At 45.8% G+C, this 27,793-nt stretch overlaps 1 protein-coding gene across 11 annotated transcripts in view; it reads right to left on the bottom strand.

Annotated features, from left to right (window-relative positions):
- psd3l (pleckstrin and Sec7 domain containing 3, like) overlaps positions 1 to 27,793 on the bottom strand; it is a 139,660-nt gene that overhangs the window by 19,355 nt on the left and 92,512 nt on the right. For all 11 annotated transcript variants that reach the window (XM_021601636.2, XM_021601635.2, XM_021601634.2 and 8 more), the window contains 3 exons: positions 16,361 to 16,404; positions 6,550 to 6,731; positions 4,717 to 4,787 (listed from right to left, as the gene is read on the bottom strand). In XM_021601636.2, the coding sequence (XP_021457311.2) occupies positions 4,717 to 4,787; positions 6,550 to 6,731; positions 16,361 to 16,404 (297 nt within the window). The remainder of the gene's footprint in view (positions 1 to 4,716; positions 4,788 to 6,549; positions 6,732 to 16,360; positions 16,405 to 27,793) is intronic.

Genomic DNA, 27,793 nt, shown 5'->3' with positions numbered 1-27,793 from the left:
CACTTCAGTTATAAAACAGTTGAACAGTTATGCTGAAATACGCATCAGGATTTACATTATTCAGATATGTAGGAGTACTGGCAACCTTTTATAATCATCTTTAAAGGTGCCTTCCATACATCTCCAGAGCATAATGTTTCGTAAGAACCATTACTGAATTCCAGGAGTAGTTTATGTAACTTCCTGTGTGTGTGATGTACTAAAGGGAAGTGCAATTGACCTCTGACCGTCGTGATTGTCACTCAGTGTTCTCAGGTGTTGTGATGAGTCCTAGAGCTGGTGGCAAGTCTGAGCACCTCACTGCCTCCACACGTCACAGGAGTTCACATTATAAACGTAGGACAAATTATTCTCTGCTTCCCAGAGCCTATTGACGAGGCACACAGATTCATTTGCGGTGATTGCTACTCCAAAGTTAATGTAGCTGTAACGTCATTGGTCATTAGCCGACAATACCACAGCAGCCTCTTGCAGCCAGGCATCAAAATCAGCACACAGAAGTAGAAACGCAATCCACAAGACTGCCGGTTTCCTAGCCATTTCCACCGGGCCACAGAGCAGCGGCACCGGGCCACAGAGCAGCGGCACCGGGCCACAGAGCAGCGGCACCGGGCCACAGAGCAGCGGCACCCGGCCACAGAGCAGCGGCACCGGGCCACAGAGCAGCGGCACCGGGCCACAGAGCAGCGGCACGCGGCCACAGAGCAGCGGCACCCGGCCACAGAGCAGCGGCACCCGGCCACAGAGCAGCGGCACCCGGCCACAGAGCAGCGGCACCCGGCCACAGAGCAGCGGCACCCGGCCACAGAGCAGCGGCACCAGGCCACAGAGCAGCGGCACCAGGCCACAGAGCAGCGGCACCCGGCCACAGAGCAGCGGCACCCGGCCACAGAGCAGCGGCACCCGGCCACAGAGCAGCGGCACCAGGCTACAGAGCAGCGGCACCGGGCTACAGAGCAGCGGCACCCGGCCACAGAGCAGCAGCACCAGGCTACAGAGCAGCGGCACCAGGCTACAGAGCTCACCTGTCACTAGGGATTGAAATCAGTCACAAGGAGGAAAAATGTTTAGCACGATAAGGTTTTAATAAGGACCATGTTTAGCACGATAAGGTTTTAATAAGGACCATGTTTAGCACGATAAGGTTTTAATAAGGACCATGTTTAGCACGATAAGGTTTTAATAAGGACCATGTTTAGCACGATAAGGTTTTAATAAGGACCATGTTTAGCACCATAAGGTTTTAATAAGGACCATGTTTAGCACGATAAGGTTTTAATAAGGACCATGTTTAGCACCATAAGGTTTTAATAAGGACCATGTTTAGCACGATAAGGTTTTAATAAGGACCATGTTTAGCACGATAAGGTTTTAATAAGGACCATGTTTAGCACGATAAGGTTTTAATAAGGACCATGTTTAGCACCATAAGGTTTTAATAAGGACCATGTTTAGCACGATAAGGTTTTAATAAGGACCATGTTTAGCACCATAAGGTTTTAATAAGGACCATGTTTAGCACCATAAGGTTTTAATAAGGACCATGTTTAGGACGATAAGGTTTTAATAAGGACCATGTTTAGCACGATAAGGTTTTAATAAGGACCATGTTTAGCACGATAAGGTTTTAATAAGGACCATGTTTACATTTGGAAACATTTTGTCTGTGCCACTTCAGATATTAAAATGTAATCCAATATTCTACTACAGATGTTGATAATTAATAGCTGCATCTGTTAGTGATGGGGTAGGCAGAACGGATGCTGGCCACAAGAGAAGTGACATGTTGACTGGTCCCATCTGTAGCCATTAGAGATCATCCATGCTGGAATAATTAAGTTGCTCTGGTTGGTAACATAAGAGGACTCATAACAATAACTTCCCCTCCCAAAACTGACACAGAGAGGTGGGGTGTCTAACAGGGGTGGGGTGTCTGACTGCCAGAGAACATCAAAATAATACAATTGCCTTTTTTTGCCTTGGCAGTGCCATTTGGGTTGTGTGCCGAATACAAAAATCTGTATTCTTAACTGTGTTCTCAATTTCAGGTTGTTAAAGTCCTTCAACACGTTTTCTCCCTACTGAACATGACTGTGTCCTCACAAGCAGCTTAGCTGCAGCATTGGACATGATATCTGCTCTGCACTGATCCTGGCCCAGAGAGAGGACCAATGTGGGTTGACTCTGTGCCTATCTGGCAGTCCAGACAGTAAGAGTTGGCCTAGGATCAGGGGTTTGATAAGGTTGGAAAAAGGGGTACACATTTCGGTAAATTTCGCTGCCGACTAACTGACCCTCATTAACCGGTCAACGAACAGTAACACGACCAAGAGAAAATACGATGCATGCATACAAAGAGCCATTTGTCATTAACACAGCTTAATGGAAACCTGCAATCATAGCAAGCCTATCGTCTTCCAGTCAAAAGACTATAATGTTGTTATTGAACATGCAACTGCTGTAATGAAGCAACTAATAAAACGATATTTGCCAAAATGCAATTAGCAGGAGAACTGTTCTTAACAGTTCACCCTAATGCAAGAGGTTCCATGTGTGACAGAGATGAAAATATCCCTTAGAAACTTAGAGGGTAATCTAATAGCAACAAGGATGGGTTGCTAATATGACTAGGATTGTGCCTTTGGCTTCTGGACAACGAAAAGGTGATATGAAAGCGAATAGAACAGGAGAGAACTGCCGGTTAATGGCACCAGGAAGTCTTTATAAAAATAACTGCTCGCCTTCTGTTGACTACAGCCTATGCACTCGAATAGCGAATGCGAGGCGTACTTTAATTACGAGTTGAGATTGAGAAATGAAAATAGCTATTTTTAAATCGTGGTAATCAACAGTTTAACACACCATCGCATTTACTATTGTTGTTTGCTGTGACTGGGGTTACTATTAACGAAAATACACACCCGCCAATTTAATTCAACTAAATTATGCAAATGACCTTTAGACCGATATGCATGACCGGTCAAATGTATTTTCGGCGGCTAACCGATTAACAGTTTACCATTAACACCCCTAGTTGGAAACATATGGGTAGTATATGGAACTATGTGCACTGTGTGGCACATATGGTGTTAATAAAATTATTTGCAACATTTAATGCTTTCTTACATTTACAGAGCGACTTACAGGAGCAATTAGGGTTAAGTGCTTTGCTCAAGTGCACATTGACAGATTATTCACCTAGTCCGCTGGGGGGGGGGGTATTTGAACCAGCAACGTTTCATTACTGGCACAACGCTCCTAACCGCCAGGCTACCTACTGGTTACCAGCACAACGCTCCTAACCGCTAGGCTACCTACTGGTTACCAGCACAACGCTCCTAACCGCCAGGCTACCTACTGGTTACCAGCACAACGCTCCTAACCGCCAGGCTACCTACTGGTTACCAGCACAACGCTCCTAACCGCTAGGCTACCTACTGGTTACCAGCACAACGCTCCTAACCGCTAGGCTACCTACTGGTTACCAGCACAACGCTCCTAACCGCTAGGCTACCTACTGGTTACCAGCACAACGCTCCTAACCGCTAGGCTACCTACTGGTTACCAGCACAACGCTCCTAACCGCTAGGCTACCTACTGGTTACCGGCACAACGCTCCTAACCGCTAGGCTACCTGCTGGTTACTGGCACAACGCTCCTAACCGCCAGGCTACCTACTGGTTACCAGCACAACGCTCCTAACCGCCAGGCTACCTACTGGTTACCAGCACAACGCTCCTAACCGCTAGGCTACCTGCTGGTTACTGGCACAACGCTCCTAACCGCCAGGCTACCTGCTGGTTACTGGCACAACACTCCTAACCGCTAGGCTACCTGCTGGTTACCGGCACAACGCTCCTAACCGCTAGGCTACATGCTGGTTACCGGCACAACGCTCCTAACCGCTAGGCTACCTGCTGGTTACCGGCACAACGCTCCTAACCGCCAGGCTACCTGCTGGTTACTGGCACAACGCTCCTAACCGCCAGGCTACCTGCTGGTTACTGGCACAACGCTCCTAACCGCTAGGCTACATGCTGGTTACCGGCACAACACTCCTAACCGCTAGGCTACCTGCTGGTTACCGGCACAACGCTCCTAACCGCTAAGCTACATGCTAGTTACCAGCACAACGCTCCTAACCGCTAGGCTACCTGCTGGTTACCGGCACAACGCTCCTAACCGCTAGGCTACCTGCTGGTTACTGGCACAATGCTCCTAACCGCTAGGCTACCTGCTGGTTACTGGCACAACGCTCCTAACCGCCAGGCTACCTACTGGTTACCGGTACAACACTCCTAACCGCTAGGCTACATGCTGGTTACTGGCACAACGCTCCTAACCGCTAGGCTACCTGCTGGTTACCGGCACAACGCTCCTAACCGCTAGGCTACATGCTGGTTACCGGCACAACGCTCCTAACCGCCAGGCTACCTGCTGGTTACCGGCACAACGCTCCTAACTGCTAGGCTACCTGCTGGTTACTGGCACAACGCTCCTAACCGCTAGGCTACCTGCTGGTTACTGGCACAACGCTCCTAACCGCTAGGCTACCTGCTGGTTACCGGCACAACACTCCTAACCGCTAGGCTACCTTGCCAGACAAATAGAATGGACATAGTCAACTCAGTGTCATCAATGACATGTTAACCTGAGCAACGACCACACATGTTACAGGAAGCTTCATTCAAGGTGGTATACATAGCATTGTATTACCTTCTGCAAGTAGAGGATCATTCCTTTGAGAACAGCATAGAACGTTTTCCAGCCTCGCTTTCCTCTTGGTGCTGGAAAATGAAAGGGGACATTTTAGTGACCAACAACATCATTTTAATAAGATAATTATGATTATTAGGTACAATATTATTTGTGTAAGAGCTGAAGTAATGTTCAATTGCAATTTAATCTCTAGTCTGTTGTGTTAATCACGGATACAATCTGCTTCAGTGTTGGGGACAATCATTTAATTCCAATCAAATAAGGAATTCATATAGAGACGAGGAATCGGAATGGAATCAAGTTCTGGAATTAATTTCAGGTCTGCCCCATTACTTTAAAATCCTTCTTTCATGATTTTGACATCAACTCAACAACTGATCAAAACAAAACCCAAATCAGATAATGAACAATTTAGCAAAAGTAATCTAAATCATTCAGTTGGAAGATTAAAAAAAATGTGGCAAAACAAAAATGTAAAAAGTGTATTTTCAGCCGTGCCACATGTGTGGGACAATGGCATTCATTCTGAGCAGTGCCTAGGGCTGCATCCAAAATGACACCCTATTCCTTTAACTGTTGACCATGGCCCATAGGGTGCACTATATAGGGAGTAGGGTGCCATTTGGAAAGCAGACCTAGAGTCCGAAGTTGGGAGAATCTCGTCTCTAGCTGGTCATAATGTTGCAGCCCCGTGGGACAACGACGTGCATTCTTACAGAGCATCATGTGATTAGCGGGGATCAGAAATGAGTTGAAACTCGTAACCAGAGCTGCTTTTAAACTCCATTGGTAATGGTATAGGAAGTTAATAACCATCCAGGGGTATGGAAAATATTGGAGGAAAGGTCTGACTGTTTGGAATGTTCCTGGCTTGGATTAATGTACCTGAAACCGGCCTGCTCTGAGAGGCATCACTATAGTTATTTACAATGACCATAGAGACTGATACTTGAGAGGGCTTCATTTTGGGTGACTTATCTCCCACGAGCTGTGTCCAGAATTTAAATAGGCCATTGTAAACAATCTGCATGGTGTAAACCTCGACGACAGGACCTGATACGGAATACTAAACATTTATCAAAGACATTAATCAAGCAGCTTCTAACACTTTAACCGGTGACCTCTCGTTTCATGCCATATATTTCAATATATTTACTATCAGTTGGAAAGCCATCGTGGTATCTCGGAAGTAAATTAAACTTGTGTATAAAAACGCCGGGTTACCCTGTGCAGCAGATGTTGACTGTAATCTGGATGGTTTTCTGCAGGCATGAAGCTCAGTGCTAATAAGTCAGCAGGTAAAGTCATTAGTGCCCAGAGATAAATGGATGTGAAACACCAACACCATCCATTCTCGTCGGGTTAACCGGCAGGTTCTGCATCTAAAGTGCACCCGTTAGGGGTTTCGCATTACGCAGCAATTATATTAATGACCTATTTGTCTCCACTGTTTCCAGACAAACATCACAATCTGAAGGTCGAGGTGGAATCTGGAGCTTCAGACAGGGGCCATTAGTGGGATCCTAGAGAGCAGAGGTTTGTCACAATGCTTAGTCTTTTAACCGAGAGGCTGCAGCAAATCAGCATTTCAAAAAGCCTGAAAAATCCCATCCCTCATTAGAAATGGTATAAAATATGTTTCTCTGACAGAGGCTAGTTAGGAACCCACAGAATGCTAATAATAACCTAAGTGGGCATATGAAATACATGCTGAGCACAGAGCCATTTTAAATACCATGTGTTACATACTGTATGTAAGGGACATTTAAAATGGGCCAGCTTGGGTTCATCTGAAGGCAAAAATCAGTCTAAGACTCAGTGATCACTTACTTTTCTTGCCGTCCATGTCGGCGTGGATTTTGCGGGCCAGGAAGCCTGTTTTGTAGACTGCGGCGTTGGGGTCGTGGGCAATGTCCAGGAAGGGGTTACTGCCACTGCTGATCCGCGTGATACTTTTATTGTCCTTGTTGTCTGCCAGCTCAGACAGAGACTTCTTCAGCTCATCGCCATCTCTGGAAATAAAACCGACAAATAGGATTCTGTGTTGCAGATGTTGGCTAGGTAAGAGGCAAGATAACTTTGATCATACTCCCTGAATGGATAGAAGCAATTTGGCTTTTTTTCACCTCCCATCATTAGGGTTATTTTCTAGTGGAAAAGAGGCTGTGCTTTTGGAGCTTTCTGGTTGTCGTAGTATATCCTACAGAACCACTCCGCTGTCATAGTAGATCCTACAGAACCACTCCGCTGTCGTAGTTTATCCTACAGAACCACTCCACTGTCGTAGTATATCCTACAGAACCACAGAACCACTCCGCTGTCGTAGTAGATCCTACAGAACCACTCCACTGTCGTAGTAGATCCTACAGAACCACTCCGCTGTCGTAGTAGATCCTACAGAACCACTCCGCTGTCGTAGTAAATCCTACAGAACCACTCCGCTGTCGTAGTAGATCCTACAGAACCACTCCACTGTCGTAGTAGATCCTACAGAACCACTCCACTGTCGTAGTAGATCCTACAGAACCACTCCACTGTCGTAGTAGATCCTACAGAACCACTCCGCTGTCGTAGTAGATCCTACAGAACCACTCCGCTGTCGTAGTAAATCCTACAGAACCACTCCGCTGTCGTAGTAGATCCTACAGAACCACTCCACTGTCGTAGTAGATCCTACAGAACCACTCCACTGTCGTAGTAGATCCTACAGAACCACTCCGCTGTCGCAGTAAATCCTACAGAACCACTCCACTGTCGTAGTAGATCCTACAGAACCACTCCGCTGTCGTAGTAAATCCTACAGAACCACTCCGCTGTCGTAGTAGATCCTACAGAACCACTCCGCTGTCGTAGTAGATCCTACAGAACCACTCCGCTGTCGTAGTAGATCCTACAGAACCACTCCACTGTCGTAGTAGATCCTACAGAACCACTCCACTGTCGTAGTAAATCCTACAGAACCACTCCGCTGTCGTAGTAAATCCTACAGAACCACTCCGCTGTCGTAGTAGATCCTACAGAACCACTCCGCTGTCGTAGTAGATCCTACAGAACCACTCCGCTGTCGTAGTAGATCCTACAGAACCACTCCGCTGTCGTAGTAAATCCTACAGAACCACTCCGCTGTCGTAGTAGATCCTACAGAACCACTCCGCTGTCGTAGTAGATCCTACAGAACCACTCCGCTGTCGTAGTAAATCCTACAGAACCACTCCGCTGTCGTAGTAAATCCTACAGAACCACTCCGCTGTCGTAGTAAATCCTACAGAACCCCTCCGCTGTCGTAGTAAATCCTACAGAACCACTCCGCTGTCGTAGTAGATCCTACAGAACCACTCCACTGTCGTTGTAGATCCTACAGAACCACTCCGCTGTCGTAGTAAATCCTACAGAACCACTCCGCTGTCGTAGTAAATCCTACAGAACCACTCCGCTGTCGTAGTAAATCCTACAGAACCACTCCGCTGTCGTAGTAAATTATGTACTATTGACCACTTAGAATGTTGTTTGGTGCTTTGTTGGCGTGCTATGCTTTCACTAGGGGACTCAGTGGGGGTGTTTGTGCAGTGGGAACAACAGCCCCAGTCAGGCGGCTCTACTAACGTCGCCCTGTCCACCTTCATCACAATCAATTCTGGAACCTCCGTGTCATGGCACACCCTGGTGCACACACACAATCACTGGGTAGTACAGCACCACACACACAGGACACAATGCCATTACACCAATGAGTTTGATCTTTGAGTGTATCAGTTTCTATTCACAAACATGGAACTCTAAATATGGTCTTGTTTATGGAACTGCTGGTGATTTTGAAACTCAAATATAGTTCTCAGTGAACAAAATGAAAAAGGATTAATGCAGTATTCTAACCCAGACATTTAAGGAGCTAGTTACAGTGCCTGCCTAGTCAAGGTCTACAGTACACCCTGCACAAATTTCACATTCAACAGCCACAGATCAGAGGAAGGTCATGAAATAATTCCAAGACATAAATATCCCTTTGAGTACGGTCACGTATGGTAATTACATCTGTGGATGAAGTATCAAATCACCCAGATCTGTCCGTCCATCCTAACTGAGTCGTGGAATGTTTATTTTTAAAATGTAATCTTTAATTTAACAAATTCTTATTTACAATGATGGCCTACCCCGGTCAAACCCTGACCTAATCCGGACGACGCTGGGCCAATTGTGCACCGCCATATGGGACTCCTGGTCACAGCCGTTTGTGACACAGCCCGGGATCGAACCAGGGTCTGTAGTGACGCCTCTAGCACTGCGATACAGTGCCTTAGACTGCTGCGCAACTCGGGTTGTAATGAATACAACCTGCTCAGGGATATCACTGAGGCTAAAGGTGCTTTTAAAACAGCAACCGAGTTCATAGGCTGAGTGGTGAGAAACTATGCATGGATCAACAATGCATTCACTCCACAATACTGGCCTGTATGACAAGACTGAGAAGGAAGAAGCCTGTGCTAAAGAAATCCAGTCCAAATCATCCATCCTGATTGCATCAAGGCCTTTAAGTAACACTGCAAGAGAACAGATTTAAAATGAAGGCAGCAAAATGTGACAACTAGGCCCGGGTGTTCAGACTTCTCCCACATGGGGACTGTATACTGTGCAGTATGTGGGAAAACCAAACCAAATGTTTCATACCAACGTACTACACACACACACACACACATTCACTATTATTCTACAATGTAGAAACAGTAAAAAAATATATTAAAAAACGCTTGAATGAGTAGGTGTCCAAACTTACTGTATATACAGTGTATTCAGAAAGTATTCAAGACCCCTTGACTTTTTACATATTGCTACTTTAGAACCTTATTCTAAAATGGATGATATTGTCCGCCCCCCCCCCCATAAATCTACACACAATACCCCATAATAACAAAACAAAAAATATATCTTATAAACTGAAATATCACTTTTACGTAAGTATTGAGACCTTTTGCTGAAGCACCTTTAGCAGCGATTACAGCCTTGAGTCTTGTGTGTGACGCTACAAAATTGGCACACCTGTATTTGGTGAGTTTCTCCCATTCTTTTCTGCAGATCCTCTCAAGCTCTGTCAGGTTGGATGGGGAGTGTCGCTGCACAGCCCTTTTCAGGTCTCTCCAGAGATGTTTGATCAGGTTCAAGTCCGGGCTCTGGCTGGGCCACTCATGGACATTCAGAGACTTGTCGCGGAGCGACTCCTGAGTTGTCTTGGCTGTGGGCATAGGGTCGTCCTGTTGGAAGGTGAACCGTCGCCCCAGACTGAAGTCCTGAGCACTCTGGAGCAGGTTTTCATCAAGGATCTCTGTACTTTCCACGGTCATCTTTCCCTCAATCCTTACTAGTCTCCCAATCCCTGATGCTGAAAAACATCCCCACAGAATGATGCTGCCACCACCATGCCTGACCGTAGGGATGGTGCCAGGTTTCCTCCAGATGTGAGGCTTGTCATTCAGGCCAAAGAGTTCAATATAGGTTTCATCAGACCAGAGAATCTAGTATTTCACGGTCGGAGCCCTTTAGGTGTCTTTTGGCAAACTCCAAGCAGGCTGTCTTGCCTTTAACTGAGGAGTGGCTTCCATCTGGCCAAACTCCCATAAAGGTCTGATTGGTGGAGTGCTGCAGAGATGGTTGTGTTTCTGGAAGGTTCTTCCATCTCCACAGAGGAACTCTGGAGCTCTGTCAGTGTGTCCATCGGGTTCTTGGTCACCTCCCTGACCAAGGCCCTTCTCCCCCGATTGCTCAGTTTGGCTGGGCGGCCAGCTCTAGGAAGAGTCTTCATGGTTCTAAACTTCCATTTAAGAATGATGGTGGCCACTGTGTTCTTGGGGACCTTCAACTCTGCAGATATTTTTTGGTAGCCTTCCCAGATCTGTGCCTCGACATAATCCTGTCTTGAGGCTCTTTGGACAATTCCTTCGTCCTCATGTCTTGGTTTTTGCTTTGACATGCACTGTCAACTGTGGGACCTTTATAGACAGGTGTGTGACTTTCCAAATCATGTCTGATCAATTGAATTTACCACAGGTGGACTCCAATCAAGTTGTAGAAACATCAAGGATGATCAATGGAAACAGGACGCACCTGAGCTACATTGAGTCTCATAGCAAAGGGTCTGAATGATTGAAAATACACACACACACAAATGCGCAAACATGTCTAAAACAGTTTTCGCTTTGTCATTATGGGGTATTGAATGCAGATTGTTAACTTCTCTAGGGTAGGGGGCAGCATTCGGAATTTTGGATGAAAAGCATGCCCAAATTAAACTGCCTGCTACTCGGGCCCAGAAGATATGATATGCATACAATTGGTAGGTTTGGATAGAAAACACTCTAAAAGGTTCCAAAACTGTTAACAGTGTCTGTGAGCATAACATAACTTGTTTAGCAGGCGAAAACCTGAGAAAAATCCAGTAGTTTTTTTTGTTTTGTTGTAGTTTTCTATTCAACGCCATTACAGTATCCATTGACTTAGGACTCCATTTGCAGTTCCTATGCCTTCCACTAGATGTCAACAGTCTTTAGAAATCGTTTCAGACTTGTATTCTTATAAATTAGGGAGTAAGACCAGTCTGAACGAGTGGACCCTACCGTGTCGCAGAGCTTTTTCATGCGCATGTGCATTTCTTCTTTACCTTTTATATTGACGCCGTTATTGTCCGGTTGAAATATTATAGATCATTTAGGCTAAATAAACAACCTGAGGATTGAATATAAACATTGTTTGACAGGTTTCTATGAACTTTACGGATACAATTTTGATTTTTTTTGTCTGATTGTTTTGACTGCGTTTGAGCCTGTGGATTACTGAAGAAAACACGCTAACAAAACTGAGGTTTTTGGATATAAAAAGACTTCATCGAACAAAAGGAACATTTATTGAGTAAATTAATGTCTTCTGATTGCCACCATATGAAGATCATCAAAGGTAAGGGATTAATTTTCTCTATTTCTGAGTTTTGTAAAGCTTCTGCTTGGCTGGTTACTGTTTGTAATAATTTGTCAACTGGGCTATGTTCTGGGTTAGGTATGCTTTTGCCAAAAAGCATTTTATAAATATGATACTGTGGTTGGTTTAACAAGAAGTTCATCTTTAAACCTATGTAAAATATGTTTTCTGTATTTGAATATGGCTTTCTGCAATCTCACTGGACGTTGGCCAGATGGGATGCTAGCGTCCCACGTACCCTAGAGAGGTTAAAAACATTGTTTTATTTAATCCATTTTAGAATAAGGCTGTATCGTAACCAAATTTTGAAAAGGGAAGGAGTTGAAATACCTTCCGTATGCACTGTACATGGATTTATATACATCTTACCATTGGCAATTTGCTACGTAGGTTGCTAAACCCCAGATTCATTTTTTAAAACCTGTTTTGACTGTGTTCCAGCTGTATTTCAGGGTCACAGGAATATGGTCAGACGATAGGGCACTCACTCACAGGTAGAAAAACATTTGTTCCTTTAAAAAGTTCCTTTAGACATAATTGTCTAGTTTTCTGGTTGAGAGGTCATAAACAGATTAACGAACTAGTCTCTATTAAAACCAGGTAATCATTTTCATGACTGGATTAGGACCAGATCCAGATAAAGACTTATTCTGGTAGGTATCTGGACATACACCCACATAACCTGTTAAAGACTTATTCTGGTAGGTATCTGGACATATACCCACATAACCTGATAAAGACTTATTCTGGTAGGTATCTGGACATACACCCACATAACCTGATAAAGACTTATTCTGGTAGGTATCTGGACATATACCCACATAACCTGATAAAGACGTATTCTGGTAGGTATCTGGACATATACCCACATAACCTGATAAAGACGTATTCTGGTAGGTATCTGGACATATACCCACATAACCTGATAAAGACGTATTCTGGTAGGTATCTGGACATATACCCACATAACCTGATAAAGACTTATTCTGGTAGGTATCTGATAAAGGAAAAAAAAGTGTAGAACCCAACCATGACATCATAAAATGGTTCTATGCAGCCAGTGTAGAACCCGACCATGACATCAAATGCTTCTAAGCCGCGAGATTAGAACCTGACCATGACATTATACAATGCATCTATGCAGACAGATTAGAACCTGACATCCTAAAATGCTTCAATACAACCAGTATAGAACATGACCATGACATCAAATGCTTCTAAGCCGCGAGATTAGAACCTGACCATGACATTATACAATGCATCTATGCAGACAGATTAGAACCTGACATCCTAAAATGCTTCAATACAACCAGTATAGAACATGACCATGACATTATACAATGCATCTATGCAGACAGATTAGAACCTGACATCCTAAAATGCTTCAATACAACCAGTATAGAACATGACCATGACATCAAATGCTTCATAATGGCATCATTACAACCCATTTTTTTTGTGCACTTCAAAGTGAGCTACAGTGTAACCATAATGTCCCATATTCAATCAAATTTATTTTATATAGCCCTTCGTACATCAGCTGATATCTCAAAGTGCTGTACAGAAACCCAGCCTAAAACCCCAAACAGCAAGCAATGCAGGTGAAGAAGCACGTATTCAGTAATACATCTTCTCATCACACACACACTCGCCTTGAGGTTTCAGAGTTGGCAGCAATTAAGCAACGTTAACAGATATGAGTTATTTGACCCAACAACAAAGAGATATGGGTAATCAATTGCTGTAATTGGAATGAACTTAGTTTTAGCACCTGTTTCCCCTGCATCTTCCGCAAAGTAGCTCAACACCAGGGAGTCTCTTGAGACAGAGTTATGGTATGACCCGCACAATCTTTAAGATAAACTAGTAAATTATAGCAAAGCCATATATTTCCTCATGCACTTTCCCTCGTCTCATTATCTGACAGCCACACTCTGGAGTTTGCCATGTCCATTTAGTTTAATTGCTATGCTCAGAATACATACGATCTGGGTTCCCGCACTGCGGTTGAGCCATGAACTCCTAAAACGTAGTGAAATAGTGAAACTATGAATACTTCTGAATTTTGACAAAAACAACTCCGCAACAGACTACTACAGACTACTACTAATTGTATTTTAGGGAACCTATTCCAGCAGGCCCACAGTGCTCACAAGGAATATGTTCTTATTAAAAGGCGAGCAGCTGTGGATCAGGAGTGCAGCCAAGCTTTGTGGGGCTGTGCTCAGGTCAGAAATGCTGCAGTGGGGCCATTACCTAAAAACACCACTAAACTCATCATGTAGATAGTCCGGGCTTCCTCTACACTGTTAACAGGTTTGAGAAACTACTAATATGATTGGCATCTCACTTTTTGATCATCACTGCTGTGTAGTATACATTTGTGTTTAAAGTAGGCCTAGTTGATACTAGCAACAAACCAGAACTGGATATTGACATAACAGCTTTGAAGACAAGGCCAAGATTTTGAGCGGTGGCCTACTTTAATACCAGGACATATAAAACATTATTCAATATACATATTCAAAACAATGAGGGACTGCCTTCAATGACTTTATCCTAAATGAAATTTGAACTAAAGGTCCCCATGGTCTTAGTAGCTGCAGGCCGGTCTGATTTGATTGAAGAGACATTTTCTACAAGATTCCTAATATAATTATTTTGGCGCAAGCAATCTTCTTTCATACATGGATTTGTAAAATGTACTACTTGCTTAGTTACACTGGTCATGCACTGACAGGGACGGTTCCCGGATCTTGATTAAGCACTTTTAAATGAGTTTCTCCATTGAGCATGCTTTTTAGTCCAAGAACAGGATTCCCCTGGTGTAACATGCTGAATATCCTAATTTGTCTATATGCCTTTGCATGTACATTAATGTGACGCAACAGAAAAACTGTCGCTGTGACAACAGAGGAGTATTTTCCGTTCATGGCAGCCATTTTTGGCGAGGGGACAGTGAAGGCTCCTCCATCACACAACACATTCAACTTCAACCAGTGCTACAATAACCATTTATGTACCAAGTGTAATCCATTTCATGTTAATGTATCCTTTGGGTCGGTCTATGCTACGTTTTCAATGACAAGTTAAACATCCCTTACTACTGTGGCATTTAAAATCTTCCGGCTTGGGCCCCTTAATGTCAAAAATGATCTTTCACCTCAAATAACATTGAAGGCTAATATTCTTGGAAAATGGAGATGACAAACTGCAAGAATGTAAACAAAACTGCAGACAGCCTTTGTTTGCTTGCAAAGAGCGGTAAATAAGTTAATTGTCTCAACCCAGTTAGCCAAGATCATTAGCTAGCTACGGTAGTTTACAGTAAGTAAGCAAATGCTACTACACTCTTTTGCTAGCTACCATAACGCAGTCATGTCAAACAGATATCCAAAAATGACAATGTGTATTGAATTCTGTTTAAATTTAGCAATTGTGATACACCTTCCATGTATACACGCTTTCAATCCGCTTGGTCAAAATTAATATTCTATTTTAGAAATATCTAGAATGAATGAAGACATTTGTTTTGAATCAGTCGGTGTCTGGCTCTGAGTTAATACAGTGCAGTATTTGTCTGCAAACCTTCTTAGAGATCGATTAAAGCAGCAGGGTCATGGAGGTTTGAAACATTGTGTGAGAAGCGCGTATTTTAACTAAATGCTAACAACCCTGGTCCCAAGCAGTGACGAAGGACTTCCAGATCACCACTGACCTGTTGTAGCTCATTGAGAGGACTTTCAGATCACCACTGGCCTGTTGTAGCTCATTGAGAGGACTTTCAGATCACCACTGGCCTGTTGTAGCTCATTGAGAGGACTTTCAGATCACCACTGGCCTGTTGTAGCTCATTGAGAGGACTTTGTAAATTACCAATGGCACAATAGGCCAGCTTCATTCCTTATTACTTTTATCAGGGAGACAGATTGTCATGTTTTTCTAATGCTAATTACGGTACACTGCTCAGCTGTCACCTGTCCTATCATTTAGCATGGGATGATATACAAACACACATTTACATATCCACAGCTTTGTTTGAACATAGTCCTACGGGTCCCTTTAGTCTTATGAAAATCATTTTTACAAAATGCTAAGAGTCATTTTAGATGAGTCCCAAATTATAAATTCAATGTCATCCAGTATAACTTGATGCACATTGTTGTAAACGTCTTAAATGTCTACAAACAATGAAAATAAAAACATGATTCCTTATCGACTGAACACTCCATTGTCGATAACTCGCTCCCTGGAGAATTCGATATATACGCAACACATAATTGACACGGTATTTCTATGCATCGTTTAACTAGTTTACATTTTCAGTGGAGTACATTTGCACAATTCATCTGCCACCAACTAGATAATTGACTGTGGCGCCCATTGGTTCCAATTTATTTTCACGAGGCCTGCAACACAAATAATGTGTGACCAATGTAATTAAATTGGGTCTGAAACAGAGTTTATTAAATGGGATCATGTTGCCCTTTTGAATGGTACACTGGGGCAGTGTAAATGCTGAGACGTCACCTCGTTCGTTCTAGTAGGTACAGTAGTAAGATGTGGAAGATGCCAGGGTAGCTATAGAAACATTTTATTCATATACAGTATCGACATGCTCTCCCTATATTGGCCCACGAATGCTTAAGTTTAGAGTTCAAAATAGAATCTTACTTACATGGCCCATTCCAGCTTGTCGTTTTTGATTGAGTTGTGCAAGGCCTGTGAAGAAAATCAAATATATTAGTATACATTATTTAAGAAAAAAAAAATGTTTGAGCTTGTGCATGGTTCAAAACCATGTATCGACATCTTGACAGCTTCCATCACATCTAAAGCCTTTTGCGCGCACACACACACACACACACACTCTAAAAACATTAAGACCACAAGGCTAAATAAAGTGACCATATAGTGGTAGTCTACATGTTTACATGCACAACTAGCAGAGTGTTCATTCAGGGTGGCTGGTATTCATATCCAGTGCATTACAGAGAAGATCTATTGGCATTGACAGCTGAGGGACAGGTGACAACGTTATGTTAATCAGGGTAGAAGAAAACAAAAGCACTGGACTCGCAGTGGGCCAACAACACGGCTGCTTCCTTCCGCCAGTAACAGAGCAAGCAGGAGAAGAGAAAAGGGAGGTATAAAGCATCCATCTCTTTAAAAAGCCCCATGCCGCGCCCAATCGGTCAAATAATATTTAGTGGAAATACAAAAAGGAGGATTTAACCAGGAGGGAAATGTAGCCATTTGATCCCTGGCATGTCCCCTAAGACCACTAACACTGCAGACTCAACACTAACACGTCTAGACAGAGTCCCTGGTCTAACAAGTGGTTACTTACTGGAAAGCTCTGTCCTGACCCACAGTAATACAAAAAAAGACTATTGATTTAAACAGATGTCGAGTTAAGGAGAAAAGCGCCAATGCACAAACCATGCAACTCAAAACCAGCTGCCTGGATACAGTCAGTCAAACTATTCCAGTCAGTTGTAAATGCCGTGCGAGAAAAAAATGTTGCCTTTGACTTCAGAATCAATAACGCTTGTTCTCCGTCTCATCCTAATTGAATCTCCCAAAACGTAATCTCCCAAACTGGATTTTACAATCAAGCAGTGCAATGCTTTTTACCTTCTGTTTGTCCTTCTCTAGTTTGTCCTTCTTATGTTTTTCAGATGCAAATTCGGTGGAATGGGACGTTTTGAGTGACTTAGAGCGGTGCTGCGGGGCCCGACGCATCGACTCCTCCCTGCCATATTTGACCGAGCTACTGCCGGGCCGCCGATGGCTGCCTGTCCCCTGGACACTGTTTACTCCGATCATTTCCGAAAAATCAAAAAAGGCAGCTCCCAAAACAGACACGAGACCAAGCAGTAGCGATAGAGACCTGGAGAAGCTCCTAGACGCACAGCTGTCCCAGAGACCTGCGCTGTTCCACCCCCTGTAGCGGGTAGCGGGGAGTAGAGTGTTTCACTGAAGCCGAGGCAACAAGAGAGAGAGACGGAGCAGGAATGATCATAGAACACGTCCACGCTCTCTCAAAGCACCAGCAGTGCTGCCTTCTCCAGCATCGCTCCACTAGTGCTCGGATTCAGAGCGACAGGTTCAGTGAGATTCTGGCGTCAGCGTCTGTGTGTTACACACAGAGAGGAAGAGGGAGGGACAGAGGGAAGAAGAGGACAAAACCTCCCTTTACAAAACTAAGGCAAATGTATATAGTTGAAATAAAATTTGCCACAGGTCACCAAACCTGCCACGTTAAAACAACACTGAGCAGAAACCTCTGACTTTGTCACTGGCTTGTGGTAGACACCTGATGCCTAATGGACTGATTAGCCCAATGAGCAAACAGCACGGTTTTCACACCACTTCTGATTAATTCAATGCGTAATTCGAGCAAAATCAATAATCCAGAGCAATTACCGAATTCAAAGTGCGATTAAATGCAAATAAATTATTAATGCTTGGGATTACACAGCTGGTTCCAATTATTCCAACAAGCCAAGATGTAAATGATGAGGGGCTGGCTAAATAAATTCACACTATGAACCACAATGTCCTTCATGCCTAATATAGCACAGCCCCCCCTCCCCGCAACACAGTCACTCAAATGAAGCGGGATGAGTACAAAACACAAACAAGACTAACAATCATGACATACTGGAGTTTAAACAGGCTTGATCAAATTGCCATTTCAGTGAGCTGTTAAGGTTTGCAAATGAGAATCTTAATTTTCTGGACAGTGAACATGTGTTTTTCTATGAATAAACATGACAGCTCTTAGACTTGCCACCAACTTAATCTAGCACAACTATGGACCCAAAAGCACTGATTTAACAAAATTCAGAGGTGTAATGTAGTTGCATTTGCATTGGATTGAGTGTGTCGGTGAAAATGTCAAACACATTTCATTTGGGACCATCTCACACCAGAGATGAATGAACATTTGAGGTATGTTCTGTGGAAATTTGTTGGACTAAAATAAAAATGGCAGTAAAAATGTTCACCGCTGGGAATGGGCTCATTGGTTAGATAATTAACTATTGGCCAATTCCGTAACTGGCTTAATGTGATCACTGAAGCAGTGGTATGGCTTCATGTGATCACTGAAGCAGTGGCATGGCTTCACGTGATTACTGAAACAGTGACATGGCTTCACGTGATTACTGAAGCAGTGACATGGCTTCACGTGATTACTGAAGCAGTGGCCTGTCAAATCAAATCCAATTTATTTATATAGCCCTTCGTACATCAGCTGATATCTCAAAGTGCTGTACAGAAACACAGCCTAAAACCCCAAACAGCAAGCAATGCAGGTGTAGAAGCACAACATGGCTTCATGTGATCACTGAAGCAGTGGCCTGTCGTCATCAACATGGCTTCATGTGATCACTGAAGCAGTGGCCTGTCATCAACATGGCTTCATGTGATCACTGAAGCAGTGGCCTGTCGTCATCAACATGTCTTCACGTGATCACTGAAGCAGTGGCCTGTCATCAACATGGCTTCATGTGATCACTGAAGCAGTGGCCTGTCATCAACATGGCTTCATGCGATCACTGAAGCAGTGGCCTGTCGTCATCAACATGGCTTCATGTGATCACTGAAGCAGTGGCCTGTCGTCATCAACATGGCTTCATGTGATCACTGAAGCAGTGGCCTGATGTAATCATCTTGGCCATCTGTTACTTGACAGTATGCAGGGGAGAATGTTGCTGAACCATGTCTCCTGGCGTCTCCTGCAGCACTTAGGCTGCTCCCATTTCTCCCCAGTGCTGCTCAGCCTCTTTCCCACTGTGTCGTACTTTGTGTTTTATTAGAGATCTGTATATAATGAGGAGATGCTCAAGTCTCCACCCTAACAATTGGAGTCTATAAGACGGGAAGCAGAGATTATGTCGAGAGTGAAACCTCTCGCTTCACCTCTCCTCTCTGGTTTTATCAAACTGGGATTGTCAAAATGTGGTACAATCTAGGGGCCGCATTAAATTTCAGAAATCATAGAAAATGTCATTGAAACCTGCGTTTTATACTGAAATTCACGTTTTTTTGGCTTCATTAACGTGACCAGGAAAATGCAACTGTAGTTTTAATTCACAGAACATACATTAGCGCAAAAACAGTCGGCAGATTACAACAGAAGTGCAACACTATGTGGTTAGCAGCCACACACATAAATTAGCTTACAATGAAAAAGTAATGTCTTTTTTTTTTCAAAAACAATGCATGGGCATCATACCTTCTAATGTTAATCATAGAAAGAAAATGTAGCCAGCTACATCTCCTACTGTTTTGGCTGAAGTCAATCTTGCATTTTACCAGAAAAAAGAACACAGAAAAGTTCTGGAGAGAAGTAGCTACACATTCAGAGCGCTGTCTGCTGATAGAATGGTTGTTCAGACATGAAATTCCCACATTCATGAAGACGAGAGGAAAGACCTATCATCCGAGTGTAGATGTGCAACTGAACCCCAATATTAGTCCAAAGCCGAGCAGAAATGAAAATGAATTCATTTTAGATCTGCGTTTACAAAACGCAGCAAGATATGATATTGTAGCCATTCTCTGGCCATATGACTAAATACAGGCAGGCTGTCAGTATGACCAACTGTTGTGTCTTCCATATGTACTGCCTCACTTCCATAACATTCCAAGACCACACGTGTATATTTCCACCAGAGAAAGAGTGGGTGTGACAGGCCAACAAGGCTAAATTAATTACCCTACAACATTGGGACACAGCAAATTAGTCTCATGAGACTGTAAAACACAAAAGGATAGTCAGAGTAGCTATTATTAACTCATCAACACTGTTTCCAACTGATTTAACTACACTAATCATTGGTTTAAAAATTGCCATTAAAAGGGGAAGTTCATTCAAAAAAAGTTACATTTTGATTTTCTTTTTCATCCAATATTTCTTCCATTCGTGTACTAACCAAGATCCTTCAGTGGAAATCTACAGCAGATCATTGAAGCTGGTAATGTCACAGGCTCATAGCCACACCCCTCAGCATCATTCAGGCATGCTTTTACTTTGACAATTACCATGCCATTTTAATAGTTTTATGTTAAGTAATGAATCCATCAAATCAAAAGGTTTTATGACTAGATGAGGACAGAGCATAATAGTGGATAATGCTTTATGAGATGTACCCTTTGAGTAACCTGAGATAAGTGGAAAGAGGTTGAGAAGATGTACCCTTTGAGTAACCTGAGATAAGTGGAAAGAGGTTGAGAAATGGCAACGACCTCAATAATCAATACATTTTCCTAATGGGTGTTTTGTATTGTTTATCTTTTTCAATTAACTGTTTGAGACTTGCCATAACAATTGACATTTGTGTTAATGCGTTTTGAAACAAGAATACAGCAGCAAAACAGACTGTTTACAGGGCTTACATCTATTCAGCCAGAGTGTGTGCATTTGGCTCGCGGCCCAGTGTTTGGAAAGGCACACCTTCAGTTGTTTTTCTTGGAGCGCATTGCTCACGCTACTCTGATGCCCCGCCAGCTACATGTGGGAGGCTTTCTGTTGTGTTGTGAAGGGGGTTTTGTGAGGCTTTCTGTCGTGTTGTGAAGGGGGTTTTGTGAGGCTTTCTGTCGTGTTGTGAAGGGGGTTTTGTGAGGCTTTCTGTTGTGTTGTGAAGGGGGTTTTGTGAGGCTTTCTGTTGTGTTGTGAAGGGGGTTTTGTGAGGCTTTCTGTTGTGTTGTGAAGGGGGTTTTGTGAGGCTTTCTGTTGTGTTGTGAAGGGGGTTTTGTGAGGCTTTCTGTTGTGTTGTGAAGGGGGTTTTGTGAGGCTTTCTGTTGTGTTGTGAAGGGGGTTTTGTGAGGCTTTCTGTTGTGTTGTGAAGGGGGGTTTTGTGAGGCTTTCTGTTGTGTTGTGAAGGGGGTTTTGTGAGGCTTTCTGTTGTGTTGTGAAGGGGGGTTTTGTGAGGCTTTCTGTTGTGTTGTGAAGGGGGTTTTGTGAGGCTTTCTGTTGTGTTGTGAAGGGGGGTTTTGTGAGGCTTTCTGTTGTGTTGTGAAGGGGGTTTTGTGAGGCTTTCTGTTGTGTTGTGAAGGGGGTTTTGTGAGGCTTTCTGTTGTGTTGTGAAGGGGGTTTTGTGAGGCTTTCTGTTGTGTTGTGAAGGGGGTTTTGTGAGGCTTTCTGTTGTGTTGTGAAGGGGGTTTTGTGAGGCTTTCTGTTGTGTTGTGAAGGGGGTTTTGTGAGGCTTTCTGTTGTGTTGTGAAGGGGGTTTGTGAGGCTTTCTGTTGTGTTGTGAAGGGGGGTTTTGTGAGGCTTTCTGTTGTGTTGTGAAGGGGGTTTTGTGAGGCTTTCTGTTGTGTTGTGAAGGGGGTTTTGTGAGGCTTTCTGTTGTGTTGTGAAGGGGGGTTTTGTGAGGCTTTCTGTTGTGTTGTGAAGGGGGGTTTTGTGAGGCTTTCTGTTGTGTTGTGAAGGGGGTTTTGTGAGGCTTTCTGTTGTGTTGTGAAGGGGGGTTTTGTGAGGCTTTCTGTTGTGTTGTGAAGGGGGTTTTGTGAGGCTTTCTGTTGTGTTGTGAAGGGGGGTTTGTGAGGCTTTCTGTCGTGTTGTGAAGGGGGTTTTGTGAGGCTTTCTGTTGTGTTGTGAAGGGGGTTTTGTGAGGCTTTCTGTTGTGTTGTGAAGGGGGTTTTGTGAGGCTTTCTGTTGTGTTGTGAAGGGGGGTTTTGTGAGGCTTTCTGTTGTGTTGTGAAGGGGGGTTTGTGAGGCTTTCTGTCGTGTTGTGAAGGGGGTTTTGTGAGGCTTTCTGTTGTGTTGTGAAGGGGGTTTTGTGAGGCATTCTGTTGTGTTGTGAGGGGGTTTTTGTGGGGCTTTCTGTTGTGAAGGGGGTTTGTGAGGTGTTGTGAAGGGGGTCTTTCTGTTGTGGAGGGAGTTTTGTGTTGTGAAGGGGGTCTTGTGGGGCTTTCTGTTGTGAAGCGGGTTTTGTGAGGCTGAGCATATGGAGCTCATTGTCTTGATGTTAATACAGTTGATGAACTATGAATAAATGATGACTATAACCTTACAAAAGGAATTTTCTGCACTTTCCTACTCATCTCAGTGTCACCTCTCCCATTTCATAGCCCGCCATTGTGGTGTCTGAGGTGAAAGTAATAAAGCAAGCGGAGATGATTGATAAGGACCAGCTTTATAAGGATGATTTGCAGCACTGCTCCCTACTATTATAACCCTCGGTGGCGATACAGTTTATTACCCTTAATAAATACTGTACAGCAGAAAATATGCAAATGGTTGCAGAAAACTACCCGAGCATGTTTTTCACTATCCCTAAATGGAATTCACTTTTTTCAGATAACATTTCAATTTAAAAATCACAGCATGAGAACTACTTAAATCAACAGCGTCAACCACCAGCATGCTCTGCTGGGCCCCGATTTAAGCTTCAGTGTTTGGGGTTATAGTCCCATTATGTGACTTGATCATGTTACCCTTCTATCAGTAATCACATCTTCAACAGACTGGACTCATTCATTCACTGTGGATCTGGGTGGCTTACATGGCAACAAGCTGTTCAGCATTAGCAATTTAATCAGATAAGATAAACAGATCGCTTTATTATACAAGTGACTACTAAATTGCTTTACAGTGTCACTGTTAAAATTGGACATGCAAGTACTGTAGGTTTAAAGTAAATTAGCAGAAGGCGTTTTCTACTGTACATGGACGTTAACAGAAAGTCATTTTGTTATTCTGTAAAATTGTCCTAACACTATCGTTCATATTTTCTGAAATAAATGGATAAAATAAACCTATGACAAACTATATACACCAATCAGCATTCCACAAGATGTATGAAAAGATGTCAATGTCCTACAAATCTCTGAAAAACCATGCTGCTATGAATAGCATTTACTGGGAGATGTGTAAATGATTGCGTAGGCTGAGAACGGATCAGAAAGGAGAGTACAGCCACAGCACTCTCTCTCCCTCCCAGTCTCCCTCTCTCTCCCTCCCAGTCCCTCTCCCCCTCTCTCTCTCCCCCTCTCTCTCTCCCTCCCAGTCTCTCCCTCCCAGTCTCCCTCTCAGTCTCTCCCTCCCAGTCTCTCCCTCCCTCCCAGTCTCTCCCTCCCAGTCTCCCTCTCTCCCTCTGTCTCCCTCTCTCCCTCTCAGTCTCCCTCTCTCCCTCTCAGTCTCCCTCTCTCCCTCTCAGTCTCCCTCTGTCTCCCTCTCAGTCTCCCTCTCTCCCTCTCAGTCTCCCTCTCTCCCTCTCAGTCTCCCTCTCTCCCTCTCAGTCTCCCTCAGTCTCCCTCTCTCCCTCTGTCTCCCTCTCTCCCTCTCAGTCTCCCTCTCAGTCTCCCTCTCTCCCTCTCAGTCTCCCTCTCTCCCTCTCAGTCTCCCTCTCTCCCTCTCAGTCTCCCTCTCTCCCTCTCAGTCTCCCTCAGTCTCCCTCTCAGTCTCCCTCAGTCTCCCTCTCTCCCTCTGTCTCCCTCTCTCCCTCTCTCCCTCTCAGTCTCCCTCTCAGTCTCCCTCTCTCCCTCTCAGTCTCCCCCTCTGTCTCCCTCCCTCCCTCTCTCTCTCCCTCTCAGTCTCCCCCTCTCCCTCTCAGTCTCCCTCTCTCAGTCTCCCTCTCTCCCTCTCAGTCTCCCTCTCTCCCTCTCAGTCTCCCTCTCTCCCTCTCAGTCTCCCTCTCTCCCTCTCAGTCTCCCTCTCTCCCTCTCAGTCTCCCTCTCTCCCTCTCAGTCTCCCTCTCTCCCTCTCAGTCTCCCTCTCTCAGTCTCCCTCTCTCCCTCTCAGTCTCCCTCTCTCAGTCTCCCTCTCTCCCTCTCAGTCTCCCTCTCTCCCTCTCAGTCTCCCTCTCTCAGTCTCCCTCTCTCAGTCTCCCTCTCTCCCTCTCAGTCTCCCTCTCTCCCTCTCAGTCTCCCTCTCTCCCTCTCAGTCTCCCTCTCTCCCTCTCAGTCTCCCTCTCTCCCTCTCCCTCTCTCCCTCTCAGTCTCCCTCTCTCAGTCTCCCTCTCTCAGTCTCCCTCTCTCAGTCTCCCTCTCTCCCTCTCAGTCTCCCTCTCTCCCTCTCTCAGTCTCCCTCTCTCCCTCTCAGTCTCCCTCTCTCCCTCTCAGTCTCCCTCTCTCCCTCTCAGTCTCCCTCTCTCCCTCTCAGTCTCCCTCTCTCCCTCTCAGTCTCCCTCTCTCCCTCTCAGTCTCCCTCTCAGTCTCCCTCTCTCCCTCTCAGTCTCCCTCTCTCCCTCTCAGTCTCCCTCTCTCCCTCTCAGTCTCCCTCTCTCAGTCTCCCTCTCTCCCTCTGTCTCCCTCTCTCCCTCTGTCTCCCTCTCTCCCTCTGTCTCCCTCTCTCCCTCTGTCTCCCTCTCTCCCTCTGTCTCCCTCTCTCCCTCTGTCTCCCTCTCTCCCTCTGTCTCCCTCTCTCCCTCTGTCTCCCTCTCTCCCTCTGTCTCCCTCTCTCCCTCTGTCTCCCTCTCTCCCTCTGTCTCCCTCTCTCCCTCTGTCTCCCTCTCTCCCTCTGTCTCCCTCTCTCCCTCTGTCTCCCTCTCTCCCTCTGTCTCCCTCTCTCCCTCTGTCTCCCTCTCTCCCTCTGTCTCCCTCTCTCCCTCTGTCTCCCTCTCTCCCTCTGTCTCCCTCTCTCCCTCTGTCTCCCTCTCTCCCTCTGTCTCCCTCTCTCCCTCTGTCTCCCTCTCTCCCTCTGTCTCCCTCTCTCCCTCTGTCTCCCTCTCTCCCTCTGTCTCCCTCTCTCCCTCTGTCTCCCTCTCTCCCTCTGTCTCCCTCTCTCCCTCTGTCTCCCTCTCTCCCTCTGTCTCCCTCTCTCCCTCTGTCTCCCTCTCTCCCTCTGTCTCCCTCTCTCCCTCTGTCTCCCTCTCTCCCTCTGTCTCCCTCTGTCTCCCTCTCTCCCTCTGTCTCCCTCTCTCCCTCTGTCTCCCTCTCTCCCTCTGTCTCCCTCTCTCCCTCTGTCTCCCTCTCTCCCTCTGTCTCCCTCTCTCCCTCTGTCTCCCTCTCTCCCTCTGTCTCCCTCTCAGTCTCCCTCTCTCCCTCTCTCCCTCTCAGTCTCCCTCTCTCCCTCTCAGTCTCCCTCTCTCCCTCTCAGTCTCCCTCTCTCCCTCTCAGTCTCCCTCTCAGTCTCCCTCTCAGTCTCCCTCTCAGTCTCCCTCTCAGTCTCCCTCTCAGTCTCCCTCTCTCCCTCTCAGTCTCCCTCTCTCCCTCTCAGTCTCCCTCTCTCCCTCTCAGTCTCCCTCTCTCCCTCTCAGTCTCCCTCTCTCCCTCTCAGTCTCCCTCTCTCCCTCTCAGTCTCCCTCTCTCCCTCAGTCTCCCTCCCTCAGTCTCCCTCTCTCAGTCTCCCTCTCTCCCTCAGTCTCCCTCTCTCAGTCTCCCTCTCTCAGTCTCCCTCTCTCAGTCTCCCTCTCTCAGTCTCCCTCTCTCAGTCTCCCTCTCTCAGTCTCCCTCTCTCCCTCTCAGTCTCCCTCTCTCCCTCTCAGTCTCCCTCTCTCCCTCTCAGTCTCCCTCTCTCCCTCTCAGTCTCCCTCTCTCCCTCTCAGTCTCCCTCTCTCCCTCTCAGTCTCCCTCTCTCCCTCTCTCAGTCTCCCTCTCTCCCTCTCTCAGTCTCCCTCTCTCCCTCTCAGTCTCCCTCTCTCAGTCTCCCTCTCTCCCTCTCAGTCTCCCTCTCTCAGTCTCCCTCTCTCCCTCTCAGTCTCCCTCTCTCAGTCTCCCTCTCTCCCTCTCAGTCTCCCTCTCTCCCTCTCAGTCTCCCTCTCTCCCTCTCAGTCTCCCTCTCTCCCTCTCAGTCTCCCTCTCTCCCTCTCAGTCTCCCTCTCTCCCTCTCAGTCTCCCTCTCTCCCTCTCAGTCTCCCTCTCTCCCTCTCAGTCTCCCTCTCTCCCTCTCAGTCTCCCTCTCTCCCTCTCAGTCTCCCTCTCTCCCTCTCTCCCTCTCTGTCTCCCTCTCTCCCTCTGTCTCCCTCTCAGTCTCCCTCTCAGTCTCCCTCTCAGTCTCCCTCTCAGTCTCCCTCTCAGTCTCCCTCTCAGTCTCCCTCTCAGTCTCCCTCTCAGTCTCCCTCTCAGTCTCCCTCTCAGTCTCCCTCTCAGTCTCCCTCTCAGTCTCCCTCTCAGTCTCCCTCTCAGTCTCCCTCTCTCCCCCAGTCTCCCTCTCTTTCCCAGTCTCCCTCTCTTTCCCAGTCTCCCTCTCTCCCAGTCTCCCTCTCTCCCAGTCTCCCTCTCTCCCAGTCTCCCTCTTTCCCAGTCTCCCTCTTTCCCAGTCTCCCTCTTTCCCAGTCTCCCTCTTTCCCAGTCTCCCTCTTTCCCAGTCTCCCTCTTTCCCAGTCTCCCTCTTTCCCAGTCTCCCTCTTTCCCAGTCTCCCTCTTTCCCAGTCTCCCTCTTTCCCAGTCTCCCTCTTTCCCAGTCTCCCTCTTTCCCAGTCTCCCTCTTTCCCAGTCTCCCTCTTTCCCAGTCTCCCTCTTTCCCAGTCTCCCTCTTTCCCAGTCTCCCTCTTTCCCAGTCTCCCTCTTTCCCAGTCTCCCTCTCTCCCTCCCAGTCTCCCTCTCTCCCTCCCAGTCTCCCTCTCTCCCTCCCAGTCTCCCTCTCTCCCTCCCAGTCTCCCTCTCTCCCTCCCAGTCTCCCTCTCTCCCTCCCAGTCTCCCTCTCTCCCTCCCAGTCTCCCTCTCTCCCTCCCAGTCTCCCTCTCTCCCTCCCAGTCTCCCTCTCTCCCTCCCAGTCTCCCTCTCTCCCTCTCAGTCTCCCTCTCTCCCTCTCAGTCTCCCTCTCTCCCTCTCAGTCTCCCTCTCTCCCTCTCAGTCTCCCTCTCTCCCTCTCAGTCTCCCTCTCTCCCTCTCAGTCTCCCCCTCTCAGTCTCCCTCTCCCTCTCTCCCACACGCATTTAAAAAAAAAAACAGGGGTCGATCATCTCTGCCGCTGACTCGCTCACTACTGCGGGTTGTTAAAAATACCACAGCAGTAATTATTCTATAGAGCAGCTCCTGATGGGCTATAGGCACAGACACCAGCATCTATAGAAACATGTCTGTTAATATCTAGGCTACACAGAGCAGGAAGTGCCTTAGTGGCACTGCTTACACAGGGTTGTGATCCTTCTTAAACGTCATATCCAAAAGGAAGCTATAATAATTAAACCTGACAAATGTTTTGTCAGAAATG

Source organism: Oncorhynchus mykiss, chromosome 5, assembly GCF_013265735.2.
Source record: "Oncorhynchus mykiss isolate Arlee chromosome 5, USDA_OmykA_1.1, whole genome shotgun sequence".
Classification (NCBI taxonomy): Eukaryota; Metazoa; Chordata; class Actinopteri; order Salmoniformes; family Salmonidae; genus Oncorhynchus; species Oncorhynchus mykiss.
Note: the sequence above shows the minus strand (reverse complement) of the source record. Positions and strands in the feature narration are given on the sequence as shown.